Source organism: Labrus bergylta, chromosome 1 (genome assembly GCF_963930695.1).
Source record: "Labrus bergylta chromosome 1, fLabBer1.1, whole genome shotgun sequence".
Taxonomy (NCBI): Eukaryota; Metazoa; Chordata; class Actinopteri; order Labriformes; family Labridae; genus Labrus; species Labrus bergylta.
Genome location: NC_089195.1, coordinates 11,042,915 through 11,057,428, shown reverse-complemented (window position 1 = coordinate 11,057,428; position 14,514 = coordinate 11,042,915). Strand labels below are relative to the sequence as shown.

General features: G+C 40.2%; 1 protein-coding gene and 2 non-coding genes across 5 annotated transcripts in view; all 3 read right to left on the bottom strand.

Moving 5' to 3' along the window:
- htt (huntingtin) overlaps positions 1–14,514 on the bottom strand; it is a 36,404-nt gene that overhangs the window by 13,118 nt on the left and 8,772 nt on the right. For all 3 annotated transcript variants that reach the window (XM_065953838.1, XM_065953835.1, XM_020641330.3), the window contains 29 exons: positions 14,351–14,462; positions 13,481–13,618; positions 12,355–12,513; positions 12,174–12,271; positions 11,958–12,097; positions 11,743–11,806; positions 10,389–10,489; positions 10,089–10,235; positions 9,824–9,944; positions 9,570–9,715; positions 9,224–9,390; positions 8,896–9,119; positions 8,629–8,755; positions 8,404–8,528; positions 8,201–8,311; positions 7,915–7,992; positions 7,286–7,509; positions 5,827–5,905; positions 5,210–5,371; positions 5,046–5,101; positions 4,736–4,884; positions 4,351–4,487; positions 4,149–4,265; positions 2,679–2,801; positions 2,288–2,547; positions 1,489–1,631; positions 843–1,071; positions 411–552; positions 117–296 (listed from right to left, as the gene is read on the bottom strand). In XM_065953838.1, the coding sequence (XP_065809910.1) occupies positions 117–296; positions 411–552; positions 843–1,071; positions 1,489–1,631; positions 2,288–2,547; positions 2,679–2,801; positions 4,149–4,265; positions 4,351–4,487; positions 4,736–4,884; positions 5,046–5,101; positions 5,210–5,371; positions 5,827–5,905; positions 7,286–7,509; positions 7,915–7,992; positions 8,201–8,311; positions 8,404–8,528; positions 8,629–8,755; positions 8,896–9,119; positions 9,224–9,390; positions 9,570–9,715; positions 9,824–9,944; positions 10,089–10,235; positions 10,389–10,489; positions 11,743–11,806; positions 11,958–12,097; positions 12,174–12,271; positions 12,355–12,513; positions 13,481–13,618; positions 14,351–14,462 (4,059 nt within the window). The remainder of the gene's footprint in view (positions 1–116; positions 297–410; positions 553–842; positions 1,072–1,488; positions 1,632–2,287; positions 2,548–2,678; positions 2,802–4,148; positions 4,266–4,350; positions 4,488–4,735; positions 4,885–5,045; positions 5,102–5,209; positions 5,372–5,826; positions 5,906–7,285; positions 7,510–7,914; positions 7,993–8,200; positions 8,312–8,403; positions 8,529–8,628; positions 8,756–8,895; positions 9,120–9,223; positions 9,391–9,569; positions 9,716–9,823; positions 9,945–10,088; positions 10,236–10,388; positions 10,490–11,742; positions 11,807–11,957; positions 12,098–12,173; positions 12,272–12,354; positions 12,514–13,480; positions 13,619–14,350; positions 14,463–14,514) is intronic.
- LOC114920633 (small Cajal body-specific RNA 14) lies at positions 3,814–3,943 on the bottom strand. The gene has a single exon (XR_003808930.1). It is a non-coding gene; the product is annotated as a small Cajal body-specific RNA 14 (non-coding RNA).
- LOC114920632 (small Cajal body-specific RNA 14) lies at positions 7,723–7,852 on the bottom strand. Its single transcript, XR_003808929.1, has one exon. It is a non-coding gene; the product is annotated as a small Cajal body-specific RNA 14 (non-coding RNA).

Sequence of the window (14,514 nt, the reverse complement as noted above, 5' to 3'; positions counted from 1 at the left end):
AAAAAGACACATAATGCATTCTATTAATAATCCCTCATAGAACATGCCACTAAATGCATTAAAAAAAACTCTCTCCATCTCTTTTTGAACAGACAGAAAAAAGGGAGTAATCTCACAGTAGAGAGGTTGTCACAGCGGGATTGGATTGCCTGGATGAAAAGACCACTGGCAGCTGAGTTGCGGTGCACAGCACTGACGAAATCCTGCACTGGAGGCTCATGGGAAAGGCTGATGAGGTCACGCACATGGTTGACAATCAGCCACGTCAGATGTTCTGAGTCATGGAGGTTCTGACACTACAGGAGAAGAAAAATATTAAATTAACTCCCTACTTTTTGCATGGCGTATTTTATTCTTTTACAAACATTTTTGTTCATGTTCACTATTTCCGACATTCTTGAGAGTCTCACCACATAGTCACAGAAGAGGATGAGGGCTCCCCTGCGTACAATCTCTCTGTTGACCATGGCTAAACGAGCCTCAGGCTTGTCCTCTTCTCCTTCCCCCGAGGAATGAGGACTCAGCAGCTTCGTACATGACAGGCTTTGTCTCCTTAGGGAAGAAGAGGGATGGAGATAGAGTTGATTGTTAAATTTAACAGATTTGTGTTTTTTTTAATTTTCACTTAGTAACAAACTGCTCACAAGACCAAAACTGGTATAGAATAAAAAATAACACCTACTGATATTGTTTGTGATAGGGTAAACTTTGATACTCTGTAATACTTTCCACATCACTTTAAGATGGACGTCCGTTTATTTTCATTAATTGGGTATTTTCTGAGTATTCCCCTGTTTTATTGTAGTTAGCTCGAAACAAATAAATCTGACATCTATTGTTACCTGGGTGTTTGGTGCACCTCTGCCCACCAGGAGTAGTTGGTGTAGTTGATGATGAGGAGAACCTGACACCACAGCAGCACTAGGGAGGGGTGGGTGGTGATCAAGCACTGCACCATGCTGTTGAGACCCTCCAAGGGGTAAAAAAGGTTTGCCTCAGTGCTAGTCTGTCCGCATCCGCTCTCGTCCTTCAGGAGACGGCTAGCTGCAGCTGTGATCCTGCGAAACATTCCTGTAATAGAGAAAAATGAAATGAGAAAAAGGACTGCCACTTTAAGAAATTTGGCAAACATTTAATGTGCACCACTTACAAAAGCCTACAGGCCACACTTGTTCTATATATAGAATACATTTTATCCTCATTGATCTATGCACACTGCTTATGTAAATACTGTACAAAAACTCTACCTCAAGTAAATGAATCATCTTTTACATAACAGCATATATGTCATCTCGGCATTTTTTGCACTACTATTATCTTATTTAGTCTTGTATATATTAGTCTTTTTGCTTATATTATGTTAATATTTAATGTTATTCTTTTGTACATTGAGAGCATAGTGACCTAAGACAAATTCCTTGTGTGTGTCTAAGCATACATGGTCAATAAAGCTGATTCATGAAAGAAAAATGACTGATATAAGCTCACCACTTTTGAAGACATGTATGAGACACATGAGTAGTGTCCCCAGCTGCTGGCAATAAAAGGTGTGTTGCTGCTCTGTAATGTCCACCTTAATCTGTCTGGAGGAAATGTCATCCAACAACACTCCTACAAGCTGGAGCAGAAACCTAGGAGGAGATCGAGTATATATATATTTTAATCAGAAAAAGAAATAGAACAATGAAGGCAATAGATAGGACAAAGGTAACAGATACAAAATAACAGCCTGGTATGGCCACTTGTCTTTCCAGTTCAGATACCAGATAACTTGTCTTGTGCAGACTGCCATAAGAATCATGGGTGTTAAAAAATATCAATTTCTCAAAATACTCTATTGTCTGTGCCTGTCTGTTAACAGACTGCTCATAGTGTATGAATCCGACTCACATTCTTCACTCAGAGTTTCAACTTTTACTCTCTAGGATAAGATTCAGGGTCCCTCAGACCAGGCTGAATTACAACCAACAATCATTATTGATTCTGTGCATTACATTTCTGATTTCAACAGGTTATGTAGAATGTGCCGAGGGTCTACAATATGCCTATATTTCACTGCCATCAGAAGGTGTTCGTGTACGTATATGTAGAAACTGATACATGGAAAGGAATGCTGTAATGTGATGTATTGTTCCATTTTTTGTATTAACTCTTTTAATGTATAATTTGGATTATCTATGTTACTGTAAGACAGGGACATTAAAGTACAACTCATATGTCATATCTTAACCCCCAAATCCCCTAGGTTAGAATTCTTAAACTACAGACAGCTAGGACTCTCACTAACCTGGCAAAGGTTTCCTCAGGTGGAGCTTTTTGTGTCTCATCCTTAGACTCCTGGTTACAGAGAGTATCAATAGTGGTTTGTTCATTTTGGGAAGGGCTCTGCTGATGGAGGCGATGGATTGTGTGGCAGGAGAGGAGATGCGGAGAGAGAGAAAGTTCATGGATCCGGGAGAGGACAATGTCCTCAGTGGACTGGGAGATGAGTACTCGGAGCACCGCGAGGATACCAGACACCCACAGTTGGACTGTAGTTACTGATGACTGGAGGAGTGGAGTTTGACATTTATATTTTGCGATCACTTCACAGCTTGTCTGCTTTATTTCAAGGTGCATCACATAAAGAAGTCAGAAAGTTGCTAGAACATGTTTTGTTATCACATGGGACATCTCACCATGCTTGCCGGGGTGGTGAACATACTCTTGAGTAGCATGTCCACTGGTCTCAGAGAGGAGGGGGCCACGGTCTCAAACAAAGTGTTTAACACTCCCAGCGCCTCCGGAGAGTCAAGGTGCATCTGAGGAACAACACAAACAAATGAAGGCTGTAACCAGTCCAGTCAAAGACATTGGTTGGAGTTCATATCAGTTGTTGTTTAAACCAAATATATTTTGCATTTTAAACAACTAAAATCTGGAGGCCTGATATAAAGCAAAGATGTGGCTGCATAAGGATGAAAAGGATTAATGGGTTCAGGTGGCTAAGATGACTAAAGGTTCTGTGATATCTGCAGAAAAGAACATATGTAACAGATTTATTTACAGATGTATTCAGGATGTAATGAGGTTTGAAAAAAGGAACTGAATGATCACAAAGCAGGTAAAGCCCCATCACGGCTTTAGGGTTGGTTAAGCAGCACACATATTATATGGTGTTGACATGAAGTCTTGTTTGTTCTTTTGTTGATTTAATATTATTGTGATTTTTTTTTTTTTTATATCTCTGCAAAAACTTTTAGTTTGCATCAACTTTGGCGGCCCCTGTGGAGAAAGCAGTACCTCTCATGTCTTTGCTGATCTTTTTTTTTTTCATGTCTTAGCAGGGATTTCTAGGGAAGAATCTCCTTCAGCTTTCTTTTAACAAATGTATCTCTCACTGTTGATTATTGTTTTGCTTATGAAAAATGTCAACCAAGGTTGTTTCTGCAGCATGCTGTTCACTCACTTCATCTGATTTCCACCAGGCAGTAATAGTTAAAGGCTTTAAATGTACTATATAGAAATTAACAGACGTGTCACTGACAGTCTCTGTGGCTTTTGTAAGTCACAACGAGTCATCAATATTATTTTCAGTCTTTTTTTACATTTAGTTAAAAACACCACACAGGATATACACCTCAAGGCATTTTCCTTCCTGCTGCTGATGCAATAGTTTGGACTTCAAGCTAGAAACTTGCAACATTTTAAAGTATCACATCACTAAACCACATTTGTAAAACACACATTAAACCTGTTCTTGATTCATCTTAAAGTCAGCTTAGATATGACAAGATGAAATCCAACTGTTGCATTGGTGTACACATGTATAAAGATGTATGGAGCCATCGCACAGGGAAACCAAAACCTTTACAGTCCCTGTCGGCAGGAACCAGCCTCAATCTGTGTGGAGTCGCACTGATTGCAGCACACTGCTCAGTGCTGGAACCTTAAAGACTGCCACACACAATGAATGTGACATTACAGAAATCAAATCCAGATGAATTACAAACACACAATACTAACCTGTTGTACAAAAACAGTAGCCATTATCATGTAGTCTCGGTGGCTTTTGTAAGTCACAACGAGTCTTCAATATCATTTTCAGTCTTTTTTTATAAATAGCTAAAAACTCCACACAGGATATACACCTAAAGGCATTTTCATACCTGCTGCTTAGCAATCAATGGAAGTATCACATCAGCAATCTGCCTGGACAATCGCTTCCACTTGTCTTCATTCTCTTTGTGACACTGCTGCAGCACAAGGATAAACATCTCCAGCACCTACAATGCATGCCAAAGCAGATGTCAGACAGATGAAACATTCATGGGATTCACATGTTGTGTTTGTTTAAATATGTGACCTTACCTGATGGTATTGCACAAGTCTAAGCAGCATGGAGACCACCACTTCTTTCTGTGTGTCCAGCTCTTTGCCTGCATCTGCTTTGTTTGAGCCCCTCAAAACAAACAAGTCATGCACTATGGGCTGCAAGGCTGGAATGGCTAGGAAGAACACAGGAAAGTAAAATTGTAAACAATATTTTTTTTCCCTCCAAATTTTAGTACATGTGAACCTCCTTCATTAAAAAGATAAAAAAACAAGCATGCTGGTCTAATAAAGGCTAAATGCCATTTGTTTGTATTTGTTAGTAGAAGTCAAATTGAGGAATTTAAATAAAGAATAAAGTCAATTGAAAAATGGTTTACAGGTAGAAAATATAATTTAGTATGATTGCATGTGTCCCTCTCACCATGTGTGACAGCTTTCCTGCCACTCGCCATAATGCCATCACACAGCTGGATGATCTTTGGGATGCTGATTATTTGCTTAGAATGGTAACGCTCATAAGACAGCAACACCAGGAAGAAAAAGATGTTGGGAATGATCGCCTCAGAATCTCTGCCAAGAGAACCAAAAGACATAATTTGAAAATTTTAACTTATCTACAGTTAAGCAAGGCTTACACATTCATGTAATGAACTCCAACAGGCCTAAAAGATGAATGGCTTTCTGACAACACATATCTTTTTTTACTGAAGTAAAAGGAAAATAAAACCTACCTGAACTGGCCAACCTCAATGTACTCAAACTGCTTCAGGACAAATCCTATGAACACCTGGAACATAAACAAAAAATTTACCTGAGTGAGCAAAATTTAAGATTTAAACAATAAACTCGGGCAAAAGCAATGTTTTTTTTTTCTTTGTTTGTTTATTTGGTTTACCTGATCTGAGTCCAGCAGACAATAGTTGACTCTGAGCTGCACAAGTTGGGCCAGCAGGTCCAGTACTTGTCTCTGCAGGGTCACAGAAGTGCTTGTAGTGTACTGCTTCAAAGCTTTGATCACCAGAGGCTCAAAGAGACGAATGTGGTTGTGGATGGCATTCTGGAGAAACATAAAAAAAGCTATCAGAACAAGAGCAACTTACTCAGACAGATTAGTGATGAAATTTAAGATGAATAAAAACCAAGTGTTTGGTCTACAGTCATTCCCAAACACAATGCTGAAGCCCACTTTGCAATAGTTGGGTGGGTCCTGGAATTATTATTTTTTACAATCAGATAAATGTAATCAACACTTTAGACCAAGATTACATTTTTCCTCAGAGTCTGGAGGGGGGGGATACAAAGGCAATGAAATGCAAATGAATAATTAATCCAAATACAGTTACAAATGTGATAACAAAATAAAAAAAGACATTTGAAAAGTAAATTCTTAAGTTCCAAAACAAAGTAAATATTCTGTTGTAAAAGACCACTCACTGGACATGGCCAGGACTTAGAGAATCACAGATGTAAAATACTCATTTAACTTGTAAAGAAGTTTTTTTTAAAGTTTACCTTGTCTCCTCTGTGGCGTGTTGCATTTGCAATGTTGGACCTAAGCTGGTTTGAAGCTTTTTGCATTACATCAAACCATCTAGAAGTGGAGAAAGGAGTCAGGGTTAGTCATGTTTTATTCTGTGTTCTGTGCATTTCTCTTGAATAAAATCAGCAGAAGCATGTGACTCAGTGAGATGTACAACTGTCCTCTGTTGACAGGTTTCAGTCTTTCCAGAGTGTAGGAATATACATCATTTTGTGCCTTAGGTGTGTGTCCTTGAGGATTAAAGGGATACTTCACCGGTTGAAACATGAATCTGTATTGACATTGGGTCATATATGTTGTGGAAATGTGAAATATATTTTGAAGTTGGTGCCTTCTTGACCGAGAAAAGGCAGAAAGTGTATTTTTGGCTTATGTTGATGAAAGACACCAACTCCCAGAATGCACAGCACAGCAGGCCACTCCCACTAAGGTCCTCGATTTCAGAATCAGAAATACTTTATTAATCCCAGAGGGAAATTCGATCGTTACAGTTTCTCCAAAATATACAATATAGCAGTAGAAATATAGTAATAAAAACATTTACAGACATATTTACTTCAACACATAATGCTGTTTCCTCAACTGATTCAGAGATTTCTTCCAGAATTGATCTTGGAAATTCCTGCAGAAAACAGACTCTATGTCTGTGTTCATCCAGTTTGTCCGCCCCAGCTCAAGCCGGCCCCGGCTCCTCTTCCTCACCGCCGCTGACAGGCAGGCCTTAAGACTCGGCTGCTGAGCTGGCAGCAGCCGGCGTCGGCCAGCCATGTAGCAATATAGCTGCGAGACGGTTACTGCCAACAGGCCAGTCTTGTGTCGCTAGCGGCCAGCGATGGCTAGCGGCCGCAGCGGACAAAACACAAGACCGGCCTGTCAGCAGCAGCCGTCTCACCGCAATATTTATATTTTTTCACCATTATCAGCTTTCTCCATAGAGCTTGTTAGCATAGCTTCTAAGCAATATGGCGGATGTTAAGTTTCGATTCTGGGGGTGAGTTCCCACCCACTGATCTGTGATTGGTGTGTAGCTTCAGTGGTCAGAAATATGAGGAACTAGCGTTGTAGTTTCACCCCTCTAACCGCAACAGCTTCCAGTGACGCAAAAATCGTAATTTTGCGTCACTGGAAGCTCCTTCTCAGACTGAGGGCGGGATGCACGAACATTCAAAAATACTACCAGGTTTCTAATGATACAAAGCTTAATGCAAATGGGTGAAGTATCCCTTTAAGTATTTAACCTATTGTAGTTTTGTTTGTAACGTAATTTGTCAATTTCTGTGAAATCTAACAATACTTTGAGTTTTTATTGTTTAACCTGGACAGGCACAGCTAACATCAATAAGCAGAAAAAATACTGTTAATAAACCACTAAATAATGCAAGTGCACTTATTAAAGTTCTTGTCTTAAACCTGTGTGTAGCTACAACTCACCCGGAAGTGTCTTGCTCCGCTTCAGCCTGCACCATGTTGCGCAGACTCGCATCAGCAAGAGCCTGAGTAAAGTGAGTGTATGGTGCCATGAAGCAGTAGTGGTAGAGGCCTGGTCGCAGATTGGACGAGCCTAGGCGGAGAGCCTTGCCCTGGGATCGGCTTGGTCCACTCAGGACGCCCTCGTACTGGGAAGCCAAGTTGGTGCCAAACAGAGTCTTCAGCAGCTAAAGAAAGAGAAGTGATCAGTTGCTAGAAAATCTAAATGCAAAAGTTTGGACTTCAAGCTAGTGTAGACGTAACTTGCAACATTTTAAAGTATCACATCACTAAACCACATTTGTAAAACACACATTAAACCTGTTCTTGATTCATCTTAAAGTCAGCTTAGATATGACAAGATGAAATCCAACTGTTGCATTGGTGTACACGTGTATAAAGATGTATGGAGCCATCGCACAGGGAAACCAAAACCTTTACAGTCCCTGTCGGCAGGAACCAGCCTCAATCTGTGTGGAGTCGCACTGATTGCAGCACACTGCTCAGTGCTGGAACCTTAAAGACTGCCACACACAATGAATGTGACATTACAGAAATCAAATCCAGATTAATAACAAACACACAATACTGACCTGTTGTACACAAACAGTAGCCATTGTTGGTTCTCTGGAGAAACAGGACTTTAGGTAGCCCAAGATTTCCTCAACACACTGTAATAAAACATTTCATAACATTAAGGGAAATAAATTGTCTTTTTGGTCCTCTGCTAGCATGAAAAGTTATACATCGATTTATTAGAATGAAAAATAATATTTTGCTTCAATCCAGTCCAATCCTACAGCACATCTCCTACTTTCTGCTCACTCTTAAAACACTTAACCAGTGTCTGAGTGTAAATACAGTCATTGTTATCCTGACCTTGCTGATGTCATGTAGTGTGGCCAGCTCCAGGAGCTGAGACAGAACATCTAAGGTGGAGCGCAGGAAACCTCCAAACTTCTCCTGGCTACTGTGGAGGTCCAGTGATACCTAGATTACAAACACAGGTCATATAATTCCAAAAACATTTAGACTACTTTAACTCCAAAAGGCACTTTCGTAAAATAAATGCACGTTCTGACCTTATAGTTGGCATGAGTAGCTTTGAGGACATCGTACAGCTTGAGATAGGGTGGAAGATGGTAGAAGTTGCCAAGGGTGGTTGATTTGTTTACAGCTGTTGACCCTGTGTTGTCTGCTGGCCTACCTGCTCACAAAAAGCACAAAGTTAAATGTTTTTAAAATTCACAGACACTTCAGTTTTTTTCATCTTTACTTGCACAAGTGTCTGCAAGATGTGCATGTACCTGTGTTGACCTCACTGCTTTTCTTTGGGCTCATAGGGGCAGCACTAGGCTCAGCAGAATCCTTGTCCTTGCCTTTTCTCCGAATGGGACTGAGTGAGGGAGTGTTGCTCAGGGATGGAAGGGTGGCCTTAAAGAGGGTTACAAAGAGCAAACTAAAAACAACTGCCAGCTTATAATTAAAGGCAGATAAATGGTATCATTATTTAGTACAAATAACCATATTGAAAACAAGCCAATCAAAGCAAAACAAAGGCTATGAACAGTTACCTTAACAGCTGGTCCAGGTGGTGTGTCATCCATGACATGGGTGCAAATGTTGAGGACTTTCAGCAGGTGGGAGAAGAGCTGCTCCACCATTGCTACCAAGGAGCGCTCAGACAGCCCTGCCCAGGGTTCCTCCATCTTATTCGGGCCTCCACTGGTGTTTGTGCTGCCACTGCTGCCTTCTTCATCTCCAGCCCAGGGGTTGCGCATGCATTTAGGAGCCACAGCTAGGAGCAATATTAATAACTCGTTAATCTTCTACAAATTGTTGTATTTTTCCTAAAGTTTTGGAACAGCAGGGTCATGTAAAATTCCTAAGCATAATACCAACCCGCAAGCAGATTGCCAGAAAGCACAAGTGCATCCTGGTGTGAAGAAAGATCTAGTGGAAACCAGGCAGATGACAGTAAGGAGAGGGCCATGTTGGCCATTCCCACTGTCAGAGTTCTCCGCTCAGTGTCTGCAGCAGATGAGGAAGTGGTTGAAGTGGCTGGTGCACTGTTGAGCCCGGAAGGAAAAGGACAGAAGAGAACTTGGTGTGCATAGAGATTGAGGAATTTAAATAGATAGCAGGAGTAGTGAGTTGTCACCTGACATGGAATATTTGTGGGAGATTATTTCAGTAAGCCGGCACTACATGTAAAAAAAGATCAATTCTAGAGAGCGGTAAGACATACCTGAAAGCTCTTCCCCTGCTGCGGTTGAGACTAGAGCGAGAAGAAAAACCACCACTGGAGCTAACATAGCCACAGAACCAGCCTGTGTTCCAAGTGCAGGGTGGAAACTTTGTGGTCAATAGGCACAATGCCTCACAGCAGCCAAACTGCAGAGAAAAAGACAGGAGATGTTTTAGGAACATTTAGAAGAAAATACACAAAAACAAATGGCAGAAAGGTTTTGCATACAGTATGTGTTATGTAAGCAAGCTCACAGTAAGCGCTCTGGAGGTCGAGGAGGTAAAAGCATGGGAGATGGCAGTAACCACTCTGGACAAATTATTCTCCAATGTGACATCAGCCACATTGTTGGACAAGTTGAAGCCTCTGTATGTCCTGGAAAACAGAGAAAAGAGCAAAGCTGAGTACATTGATTATGTAAAAGATTGTGTTTTGTGAGTTTGTCTTTGAAATTTTAAGTGTTTAATGCCAAAAGTTATAAAGTATATTTCTTCAAGAGGAGACGGCTGTGACCAGTACCTTGTGATTGTGCTAACTGTCAGCTGAGAGGGAGGTTGGGTCTCATGCATCAACAGCTGCAGGTAGACTGAGCTTTGGTCCCGGGCAATTGCCACCACTGGGTCGACTTGACCCTGGTCACATTCAAAGAACAACCTTGGAACCAGCCTGATGAGAGGCATAGTGATGGGGCAAATTAAGGTTAAGGGGAAATGAAAAGGGTGACATTACAAGTAGCCAATTAGCAGAAACAAATGCTTAGATAAACTTCTAGACAAGATGTGTGTCTGGCAAAAACTGAATAGAAGAGAAAAGTTGCACCTGCTGACAGCTGAGGCTGCCACGTGCCGAACTCTTGGGTCATCATCTCCCAGCAGATTGATGACCACGTCATTTAAGACTCGTTCCTGGAGCCGCAGCCGCTGAATAGAGAGGACAAAAAGGACACCTAAGCCCCACTCTCATAAAATCAAGTTTAAAGATTCTCAAAAATACAACATCCATGTCAAACACGTTCATTTTCCCCTGCTTATGTCTACAAATCATATTTTCCCCGGGCACTGTCTGAGGCAATATCAAAGGTGCTGGTTGGAATGTGGATGAAATGTTATATTGAAAGTTTGGGTTTGAAAATGTGTGCATTACTGCAAAACTCAACACTTAACCATATGTCAATGTCACTGTCCATTCTACCCTGACTTGTGAATTTGACCCTTAGACAATTGAACTAAAACCAAGCTAAGGGCAATGATTTAAAACATTTAAATGAATCCAAGAGAAACACAACGAGTGTGTGCGCTCACACAAGTTCAAAAGTTGATTGATTTCACTCAGTTGAAGAACTTGGAACTCTGCACGCAGCAGACTGCGGTGCGCAGCGCTGAAGGATAAGTTCGCTTCACGTCTGTTTAGAATCATTTAATCATTTTAAAACGCCTGACACCAAATTACCAGATGACAGTGTTTGCATCAAACTCACTCTGTATGTTTGTGACAACATATTTACGAGAGCAGACATGTGATGAACACTCCAATCGAGTCCTTATCAAGTCTAAACTGAACTGTTGTCTGACACACTCACAAATCAGAATGACATGAAAACCCAACTGTTTAGAAAGCAGTCTCTGTTGTGGACAGACTGTTAAATAATCAAAAGTGTCAGCCAGCAATTGGAAATGTTTTTTCTCCACTATAAGTTCTCCTTTATTTGTAACCACAAATCAAAGTTCCTCTCTCTCTGTTGTCAAAGCACTGACCCCAGAGTGTCAGATCAGACTCTCTCAACAACGATATTAAATATGTATCAGTGAGTAATCACAAGGGTAAAGTAATCCATTTCACAAAGATATTTTAATACTAAATATATGTATGTCCTTTTCTTCAGTTCTGTTGTACGTTTTATTATTTTCATGAGCCATCATATCATTTTACATTTGTATGTGTTAAACGTGCAGTTCTCTTCTCACTGATCGGTGCATGTACCTTATTTTGAATGATTAAACATAATTTAATCACACAGCAGCCTATGTTGAGTCATAGTGACGTAGGTAAAAATTAAAAAAAATCATTGAAAGTAAATGGGTTCTGAGAAGGCAGTCAAAGAAATATCCAACAATACAGGGAAAGCTGCACATTTCCACAGCAATACTAAAAGAAAGGAAGTATGAGAACTTACCCCAGTGTAGTGATGATCCCCTTTGTGCAAAGTCTCCGTTTTCATCTCTAAGAAATTGAGTAACCTAAAAAGGAAAGAGTGAATATTCTTAAGAGGCATCACAGGTTTTATACTTCAGTTTAGGAAATCAAGTAAAATAAAGTGCAGGGTTAACTGTGGTGAACAAATACCCAAGTATGTAGCTAGTTTATATGGAAGGAAAATGATGAGCCTACCGGAAGTCCATCTCAGCCAGGGTCTCCAAGAGCTCTGTGCGAACAAGCCAATAGGAGGAGTCCCTCAAAGCAAGCAGGTCTATCACCAACTGCAGACCAAGCTCACTCAGGGTACTGCTGCACACAGTCATGAGGCATTGCTGAAACACAAAAGAGGTTAGACTCAAACGCTCATTGAATAAAGATTACAGACACACTTGTGCAGATCAGTCTCACCCTCACTGCTGAGCAGGCCATCTTGCAGGTGACAGATGATTCATCTTTCAGGGTTTTCTGGAGCAAAGGAACCAAGTCCACCAGGGACAGGGGGTTACCTAGGTCGCAACAGGACAGGCAGGTGAGAAAGAACCATTAAAACATTCCCAGCTTTAAATTGTCCGTGCTTACACAAACCTACCTGTTGCACTTTGCACACTGGCCAGCCAGGTGTGTATGTTGAAACGGGTTTTGGTGAGTGCTGCCTGAATAATGGCTGCAGAGAGGATGGCTGTGGCCCCTCTGATCTGGGGGTCCCCGTGGTCAATAAGGCCCAGTATGTCACTGACATACTGCTGCTCTGCAAGGAGACAGATATTGAAAACAGTGTCAGAGAAAGTGAAGACAGACAAAAGAAATCATCAATGAATGCATTCTATAACTGCATTGATATTTGTGAAAAAAGCCTTTTGAAAGATTTATGCAGTGGAGTTATCTATCAAAGTATTTGACATATCAAATTAAATAAATAATAAATGAGTTTTAATAAAAAAAATATGCCTGTATTTAATAAAACTATTTTGGGTTTTGGGAGGACATTGTGCATACTGGATCCAACATTTCAGCTTCCAGCTAAATGAAAAAGAAGAACCAGCTCATTTAGATGATGCAATTTGTAAAATCTGTGCCAAAAAGATCAGTGTGAAATGAGGAAACACATCTAGTTTGAGCTCTCACTTTGCATATAGTATCTACGCAGTGGCAATCAGTGACACAAACATTCAAGCCATGGTACAGAGTGCATGGCAGCAGACACTGCACAGCGTCGGGTGCTGAAATACAGCAACAGTTACAACCACGAGAGTTTGTTTTTGATAGGGTATGATAGGGCTACAGAATAGATAACGACAGGCTTAGTACTTACGTACTTGTAATGTAAATAATAATGTGAAACTGGGCTTCTCTCTCTCGTCAGGTTTTTAAAAAACAAACTGTCTTATGTCTTAAAATGATAAAATAAGTAAAAGTCACAATCAACAGCCCTACTTTTCTCTTGATCTACTAGTTTTAGATTTGTATTTGAATAACATTTACATTTTTTGTTTTATTGTAACAGTTTTGAAATTGTTTCTACATTTTTTTTTAGAGTGGATTATGACCTAAAAGGTTCAGGTCCACTCCCAGCCCTCCAAATATTGTATGAAATGTTTCTGTTAGATTGCAAATAAAGCCTTTAACTCAGTAATTATTTATCTCACAATAACCATAATAATGCCATACACTTTGCCCCGGTCATCTGAATAAGGGTTTTTGGTTTCAAAACTTACCTGCTACTGGTGTGCCGTCCAGCGGCTCCAGGTAGAGGGAATTAAAGAACGCTTCTGGATGCAGCGCTGCTGCTGCCCCAACACAACTGACAGCCAGAGCTTTTACACTCACTCGCACCTCCTTGTCGGGGGTAAGTCCTGCAAACACATAAACAACAGTTATTGACACACTATGACATGTACACATAAAGGCGTTTGATTAAAAACAAACTATTAGGGGCAATTGTGGATGCAAAGAAGCATATCGTTTGGTTTAAAGGTGAAAAAGAAACAACATTTATGTACAACATACATGGAGTATTTTATGGTTTGTTGAAAAGCTTTTGATAAACTGAATTTCTGATTTGAAAGTGTATCAACAAGGAAGGAAGGAGAATTTAATGCAGTTTGGGATTTTAACTGTTGGCTCAACTTTAGTTGAAATAATAGGCAAGGGTCTTGTTGTTATGAATCTGATTTTAATGTTGATTAAAACCGATTTTAAAAAAAAGTAAGTATATAAAAATATTTGTTTATATTTTTAAATGGCGAAATCATGTAAAAAAAATAATTTAAAAAACTTTCAAATGAACAAGGTGCAGACGGGAGTGTGAAAGCATTCATTAAATGCAAGGCTTATAATTAAAACAAAACAAAAATGTGACTGTGTGTGATTGTATTTCTTCCATTCTCTTAGTCAAATACAGGACTGTCGACCAGATGACAGTTGTTTGTGTTGTAAAAATGTTAATCCTAGTTTGATTAGCTTTAAGCACAAAAATGACTTTTTTAGGTTTAGGAATTAGAAACTGTTGTTTGAACATCAATTGAACAAAATGTGGTTTGGGTATTCATTGAGCAATAATCTAATCTAAGTCTAATAACACTTACCATTCTTCTGTCCTGTCAGCAAGAAGGAAGCAGCGAGAAGCCGTACACAGTGCACAAGCGGCTCCACCCCCTGGTCTGTATAATGTCCAATTGGACCCTTAATCCGCGAAGGCTATGAAGCAGGCAGAGGAATTAGAGACAGATATAGGACAGTTCTTGCTTCC